This window comes from Zeugodacus cucurbitae, chromosome 2 (assembly GCF_028554725.1).
Source record: "Zeugodacus cucurbitae isolate PBARC_wt_2022May chromosome 2, idZeuCucr1.2, whole genome shotgun sequence".
NCBI lineage: Eukaryota > Metazoa > Arthropoda > Insecta > Diptera > Tephritidae > Zeugodacus > Zeugodacus cucurbitae.
The window spans coordinates 53,679,106-53,686,984 of NC_071667.1; the positions used below are offsets into that span (position 1 = coordinate 53,679,106).

The following is a 7,879-nucleotide window of genomic DNA, read 5'->3' on the forward strand; positions in this document are numbered from 1 at the left end:
ATTTATCGTTTAAGTTCAAAATTTTACAGTTTCATATGTACATACATAGGTATGTATGTGTCATGTTAGCGTGTTGGAGAGCCATCTTCTTTATTTGTTTACACGCTACACAACAAAACAAAGAACGAACTTCGCCAAAAATATTTAAATTGATCAGAGACGTTATTCCCTGAATATATTAAAATTCCATACAAATAAATGGCCTTGAACAGAGTTTAAAAAGCGTTTTAACTATTTCAAATAAAAATTGGGCGGGGCGAAGTTCGCCGGGTCAGCTAGTATATTATATATAGATATTAATACATTAATTTTCGAAATCATTACATATGGCTCTCCCATTAGTGGCCGTATAGTTTTCAATTCCATTATTTCAAAATCAGACACAACAATTCTTCCCATATTTTCATTTCAATACGAAAACATCATACGTAAACACATACAAGCGAGTTTTCTATCAGATTTTTATACTTTTTTTTATTTTTTTTATAAAAATACAAATCATTTTCAACAAAAAAATTAAGCAACTAACTTCCCCGGTGAACAAATCCCATGTGATAGCAAGCTATTAGGATATTTTTTATAATTAACATTTTTATAATTAATTAATCTGTATTGAAATTGAAATTCAGCTATTGTTATGAAGCAAAGCAGCTCTTTCAATAAACGCGGCCTTTATCATCTATCCGATGAAAAATTTGTTAAAAGAAGGTCGAAACATAGGGAGCCCCCTTCAGCGCTGCAAACATATAAATTCAAGCCGTACACCGTTTGCATGAAGCCAAAGGAATTTCATGTATATGAACTGCCGATCGTGTTTAAAGTCACACCCGACACGCTGATTAATTTGACCGCTAAGGTAGTGGACGCATTGCCGCTGCCGAAAATTTACGAGTGGACGAATTTGGAATGCTGTAAGTGGATGCGAGAATATGGCTATCCGCAATATCAGGTAAGCCAAAATTTTGAAAGAAATTTGTGCGGAATGTGTTTACGATCGCTACTTCTAGAACACCTTACGTGCGAATTTCATAACGGGACGTAAACTCTTGCTGCTGGATGCGAAAGCGCTAGTGGCGATAAATATAAAACTCTTCAGCCACGTACAGCACATAGCGGCTGGCATTCGTGATCTGTTTTTCTTTGAAATGACGAAGTTTCTGCGCAGCATTTCACTACCACCTGAATACTACTATGAAATGCACAAATTGTTCAAGGTGCAGACCGGTTACCGTTACCATATGACGCGACGCACTGACCTCTGGCGTCAATTGCAAATGTTGCGCAAAAATGATCAACCTGCGACACATTGGGATTTACTCGAAAGTTGGCTTCAACTCAAACCGAAAAATGTGGAACTGATAGCTGATATGCATCGGCGAAATCTTTACCGCTGTCCAATAGTCTGTGAGAAAGAGGAGTCAGAAGCATCTGAACTTGACTTCTGTAAATGTCGTTCGATTTGCACTTGTGAGTGGGCGACAATTAGTTACAGGGGACCGACGGTGTTGACAGTACTGCGTTCGCATCGTTTGCCGGCGATTGACGGCCGTATGAGCACTTGCAAGACCTGTCTGCCGCCCTGTACCTGTCATTGGCCCGGTCGGTATTTCAAATCCAATGAACTTCTGCATTGCTTGAAGAGAAATATGCCGGTTAAATATGGCACCGAAGTGAGAACGACAAGTTATGGTTCGAGCCCTTACAGAGGGAGCATTGCAAGCTATGGCAGCAATAACAGTACTGTGCGTTTACTACTCCATTAAGTAAAATATGTAATTGTAAAGAAATTTTCAATAAATATTTGCAGAGGACTATGTCGACACACTCGTATGCTTTAGAAACTAATATTTAATAACAAAATATTTAAGTCTCTCATCAGATACAGAAGAAACTAACCTTTCGTTTTCGGAAAATATCATATTACAAACTCGACTGCAGCTGAAATGAATATGTGTTATGCTTCCAGGATTCTTGAATAAGAATTTTCCAGAATAAGTAATTCTAAATTATCTATGTATATGTAGCTAGATTATTGTCTCCATTTTTTTCTTCAAGTCCCGCCTATAATAACACAAAACAATTTTAAATTAATTTTATCAACCTTCTTTGAGAAAATCAGAGAATAGTTTTCATTTCCGAAAACTTTTGATTCGTTCCATGGACGACAATATGGTTTAGTCATATCTTTGGACTTCAACCAGAATCAACTCCTTAAGCAAACTTGATGCTACCGATGATTTGCGAGGAGAGTGAAATGGGAGAAACCTTTTCCACTCAAGAGGTATCCAACCTTTAATATTCTTAGAATTTAATAATTTCTCTACATAGGCCTCCGCCCATCCAATATTAACCGTTGACATTGTAGCCAAATTTTTAGAAGTAATAGTGGAACTCATTTAACGTCGCAAACTTATGGCAATGTCGCGAAATAGCAATATCGTAAAACAGCTGTTCATTTTTAAATGCATTTTATTTTACGACAATCTTGCAAATATGCGAGACTATTTTCAGTGGCATTCATGGAAAGTTTATGCAATTCTCAATCAGCTGATATTGGCGCAGAGCGCTCATTTAACTTATATTGCCATATTGCCATTTTTATATAATTAAACCGAGAAACCTTTCTCAATCCGCAATTTCTATTGTATCCAACCTTTATTGTTCTTTTAAATTAATACTTTCTTTACTTAGGCTTCTCGGTCCATCCAAAAATCACCGCTGACAATGTACATTCATTTCTAGAATCATAAAGAACCCAGAAATTGTGAAAAGAAACTCACCTTCGAACACTTAACGTTATAATATAATGTCCTATATGAAAGAGATCTGATAACGAAACTCATTTAGGGATGGAAAAGTCGACTCTGACTTTAGTCGAAAATCGATCTTTTATTAGAAATAATAGACTTTTTAGGATCGATTCATGCTTGTCTTGAATCGATTAAAATCGACTTTTACTCGATGACTTTGACAGTTGATGAATTAAGATAATCACTATAAGATTACTTTTAAAATCACAATACAAAGTACCAATCGAAGCGTTTCTTTATAAATAGCCTCTTTCTGATTTTCTGATTGGTCTATAACAATATAATGTTTATATTGCCGCCGGTAATTGATGTAATTAACTTTTTAATATACGGTACATAGTATTGAACAATTCTTTATCATGGCTCCCAGTTTGATATGGGCCTATTGCACAAAAGTTAACAATGGCAGTAAAGTTAAGTGTGATTTATGTCATAAACAGTTTTTGTTTAATAAAAGCACATCAATGATGAAGCACTTACAATGTGCTCACAAGATTGCTCCTCCGTCAAGTAATGAAAAACAAACTCAGAAAAGATTGAATGACAGTCACAATGATTTCAAAGTTCAGCCTAAAAAAGTAAGTGCTTTTGAAGAACTTTTTAAAGTTTGTACATAAATTATTCCTCTCCACAGACAATTTAATTTTTTATATTGATACTAACTTAATCATTTTTTTTCTTAGGTTTTAGTCGCTGTCGAATCATCTGTTCCATCGGTTGCTTTGGTACCTCAAACAAAATCATCTGTTCAAGAAAATTCCACAGTACAATCTCAGGTCCAAGGTCCTATGGATCGTTGTATAAACAATGCTAATTCTTTTTCAGGTAGTAGTGAATTGAATTAGGAAACAACGTTAATCTTATTAATTTCTTCTATCATGCATTTTCATTGTTTCCTAGCTTTATTGACATATTAACCTTTCTTCACAGAAACTGAGATGAAGACTGTTGAGCTGGGCGCTTATCTCATGGAAGAGAGGAAAACAATAGAAAATTTGAGCTTGAAATTAAGAAATATATGCAATGACTGGGGTCTTGATGATAGTAAAATAGCAGCATTCGTTTCAGACGGGGGCGCAAACATCAAAGGAGCTATTAAAAGTGAGTTCGGCGATGGGAAACACATTTCATGTTTTGGACATGTAATAAATAATATTGGTCAGCGCCTTATCGAAGTTAATATTACTCCACCTGCATCTGAATCTCGAAATCAAGTTTCCGACTTACCCGCTGATGAAAATGATGCTATTGACAATCTTGAAGACTTAATTACAGATCATACTGAGCAATCGTCATTGCGTGAGCTATTGTCAAAAGTTAAACAAATTGTCACATTCTTTCGACAAAGTGAAAGAGCGACTACAGAGCTGCTGAAATTACAGAAGGACAAGCCTGAAAATTCTCGTCTGAAATTAATTCAGGAAGTGCGAACGAGATGGAACTCCTGTTTTGAAATGGTTGACCGTTTCATTGTGCTTGCTGATCATGTCAGTAAAGTGCTTTTACAAGTGAAGTTGGACAAATCTTTGAAAGCTAAGCCACCTAACATGATCACAGGTGAGGAAATCGATGCGTTAGTAGAAGTTCGTGACATCTTAAAACCTCTCTTGCAAATAACTCAAGAAGTTTGTTTTGAGAAATGTGTAACATTGAGCAAGTGCATTCCTTTGATTTCAAGTCTTAGAAAAGTAAGTTCCCATTATTAAACTAGCAAAGCTATTGCAATATTATCTTGTTTTGAATTTTTATTGAATGAATTGATTTTATATTTTACAGAAGATTGAAGAGTTAACGCCAGAAACTTTAATTGGGCGACATTTGAAAAAGAGAATGGTTCAAGACATCGAAACAAAATACGGCAATATTGAATCCGTAAAACTGTACGCTTGTGCATCATTGGTTGATCCTCGTTATAAAAAGTTTGGTTTTCAAAGTATTCGGGATTCTGCACGAGCGGTAACTAATGTCGGTAGGTTGATTATGCAAACATTATTTGATTATTTCTATGGTTTAGTTTAATCTTAATATAATTTTTTGTGTAGCTGATCTTGTCAAGACAGAACGAAAATTAGCATTGGCAGCAACGGTGGCAAATATTAACCCTCAAGATGAGATATTAGCTATTTGAGGTCCGGAATCTCAGAAAACGAACGATGACAATGATGATTTATGGTCTTATTTTGATAACACTGTGAGTTGTAGTTCCAATCTTGCAGATTCTGATGAGGCTGGAGGATTACCAATACAATTACGACAATATTTGACACGCCCGGCTGTCAATCGGAAACAAAATCCTAATCCGTTCACTGTGTGGGAAAGTATGAAATATGAATATCCGTATCTATGGAAAGTAGCTAAAAAGTACTTGCCAATAGTTGCAACGTCTGTACCCTGTGAGCGATTATTTTCACATGCAGGACTTATCGCAAATCAGTTGAGGAGTCGCTTATCACCTCAGCACATTAATGAGCTAATATTTTTAAAATCAATCGGCGAAGAAATGTGGTTTTCGTAGTTATTTATTTTTAAATTTTTTGTTTTTTAATTAAAAAAAAGCAATTTTATTATCCAATACCAAAATGTATGCAATGAAATCCTAAAATACTTTTTATAATATGTTAAAAACTAAAAAAATATTGATATATCTAATGAATTTCGTGTACGAGTTGCTTAATTTATAAAAAGTCAACTTAAGTCACAAAAGTCGACTATCGGGGTTGATTAATTGACTTCCAGAATCGAAAAACTAGAAGTCAATTCCAAAGTCAAAAATCGATTCCGCTCGCGCTCTTTCCATCCCTAAACTCATTGTTCAGACTAAGGTCGTTAATTTAAGCTGTACTTCCCTCTCAGTTCACTTTTAGAATTTAGAGTACATTTAGAATCAGAAACATGTTTAAAAACAGCTAACAAATAACTGAGAAATCTTTCTCCAACACTCAAACTACTCTCCACACCCGAAAAATGTTTAAAATAAAAACTACCAACACTGCGTAACTTTGTAATAGACAGAGAAACTTTCAAATCCGAAAGTCAAAAATCGTAATAGAAAACTGTTACTTTTATTATTTATGTTAAGATTTACACAAACATTTTTTATTGCAATTTCTACTTGGTAAAGTAAAGCTTTACGGTATGCGTGAGATCTTCGCGAGTGCAGATGAAAAATTCGTTAAGGAGGAACACAGTGTACAAAACCTCAATCAACCTCTGAGGATCTACAAATTTAGGCAGGTTCACTTTTTGCGTATCGAGAAGGGTTTCGATAAGAACGCGCTGCCAATAGTCTTCAAAGTTTCGCCCGACAGTCTGCTGAATCTGTGCATAAAGATTGTGGATGCATTGCCCTTGCCGTTTGTTTACAAATGGACGACGCTGGATGTCTGCAAGTGGATACGCAATTATGGTTACCCACAGTATATGGTAAGCCCAACGTGAGTCGTCCGTTATGTTCTACTAAACAGTTGTTTCTAATTTGTTTGTAGAACACATTTCATGTCAATCTTATAACTGGTCAGAAACTATTGCTAGTCGATGCAAAAGCGCTGAGCGCTATGAATATTAAAAATTTCGCAGATATTAAACATATCGCTTACGGTATACGAACGCTCTTCTTTTACGAAATGACAAAGTATATACACAGCATTTCGCTGCCACCCGAGTACTATTATGAATTGTATAAATTGTTCGAGACGAAAAGTGGACGAAAATATCAGGATGTACGCCGTTCGGATCTCTGGCGTCGCATGCAATTGCTACGCGAGAAAAGTCCAAATTATTCACACTGGGACCTGCTCGAACGTTGGCTGGCGCGTCAACGCGAAAATACCGAATTATTTGGTGGCGTCAGACGTTATCGTCTCTACAAGTGCAAGCCGGAACCGCCACCGCAACAGTTACACGTTCTGCCGCCGAATCCGTGTTATTGTATGCCGCCATGTTCGTGCTTCTGGACCGAACGACATTTGAAAGCGCCGGCGGTATTCTCATTACTCGCGCCGGCTCGAAAGCCAGATCAAACAGTTGTAAAAGAACGTTGCTCAGACTGTCCACCGCCGTGCGCATGCCAGTGGCCTTCCCATTTCTATAAATTTGACATATTACTGTCATGTCTAAAGCAAAACATGCCAAGCAAATACGGTGAAAGAGAGGCGCGTCGAAGACATACGAAAACTCTATTCGTTCCATCGTTTATAGATTAATCCAGGAAGGTCTACCACGCACCCTTACACAATATATTTATGTGCTTACATATATATAGTAAGATTTTATCAGTGCTATGATATGTAAAAAAATACAATAACCGTAAATCAAAGTCAAATCGTAATATTTTTAACCTGGTCCATGAAAGATTGTGGTGATGAAGTGATTTCACATCACTTCAAAACAGCTATTTTTTTTTTGTATAATTTCTACTATAAAGTCCCTTTCCGACATTGATATATGATATTATCACCAAATATTTTCAGGCCTAATATATCATATTTATCAAGTACTAAATTCGTTTAAAATATTTCCGAAAATATACACCACATTTCAAATGTTATGTATATTGTGATGTCAAGAGCCCTGAAAATGGATGTAAGCTTTGGTGTATCAGTAAATAGCTCTAAGCTCCAAACTAAAACTCCCAAAGAGATTGTATTCAATTCCAGCTAATTCACATGTATGGATAACGGTATGAAGTCGAATGTATTTGAACCTAAGTCTTTTAGTTAGTAATCGGAAAGTGACTGGTTATAAATCCAACAAACCTTGCTTATGACAAGAAACTTACTTGAACTCTTGCGGTTGAGCCCAAGCAAAAGGTCTTTGTGACCACGATATTGCTGCCGATTGACTAACGCTCGCCGGCCCTCATGAGATCCCAGTCTATTAACAGTACAGTTACTCTTTAAAGGTTGCTAGAAATATAAGTTTGAAATATTTCTGCTCTCGTCAAACCTTTACTCATTTTCTATTTTGCACTATAAAATATGTTAGCAACTGGTATTAAAATGACTGATCGGTTGGTATTAGAATTTAAGGATTAGTTCCACAAATGGCTTCCTTTTGACACTGAACAATGA

At 36.0% G+C, this 7,879-nt stretch overlaps 3 protein-coding genes across 4 annotated transcripts; all 3 read left to right on the top strand.

The window, feature by feature from the left end:
• The first annotated feature begins 403 nt into the window (after positions 1-403).
• LOC105213532 (uncharacterized) lies at positions 404-1,891 on the top strand. The gene is made up of 2 exons (XM_011186419.3): positions 404-949; positions 1,008-1,891. Exons 1-2 carry the CDS (start codon positions 638-640, stop codon positions 1,761-1,763), a joined length of 1,068 nt encoding a protein of 355 aa, XP_011184721.1. The 5' UTR covers positions 404-637; the 3' UTR covers positions 1,764-1,891.
• Positions 1,892-2,850: 959 nt separating this feature from the next.
• Positions 2,851-4,957, top strand: LOC128923921 (uncharacterized). Of its 2 annotated transcripts, none has more exons than XM_054235871.1 (4): positions 2,851-3,635; positions 3,711-4,498; positions 4,587-4,779; positions 4,853-4,957. In XM_054235871.1, the coding sequence occupies exons 2-4, from the start codon at positions 3,749-3,751 to the stop codon at positions 4,936-4,938; spliced, it is 1,029 nt and encodes a 342-aa protein (XP_054091846.1). In that variant the 5' UTR covers positions 2,851-3,635; positions 3,711-3,748; the 3' UTR covers positions 4,939-4,957. The 2 variants fall into 2 exon arrangements, with proteins under 2 accessions (XP_054091846.1, XP_054091845.1); XM_054235870.1 differs by having other exon boundaries at positions 3,741-4,498.
• An 847-nt stretch (positions 4,958-5,804) lies between these two features.
• On the top strand, positions 5,805-7,125 carry LOC105213567 (uncharacterized). The gene is made up of 2 exons (XM_011186483.3): positions 5,805-6,233; positions 6,296-7,125. Exons 1-2 carry the CDS (start codon positions 5,946-5,948, stop codon positions 7,010-7,012), a joined length of 1,005 nt encoding a protein of 334 aa, XP_011184785.1. The 5' UTR covers positions 5,805-5,945; the 3' UTR covers positions 7,013-7,125.
• Positions 7,126-7,879: the final 754 nt, after the last annotated feature.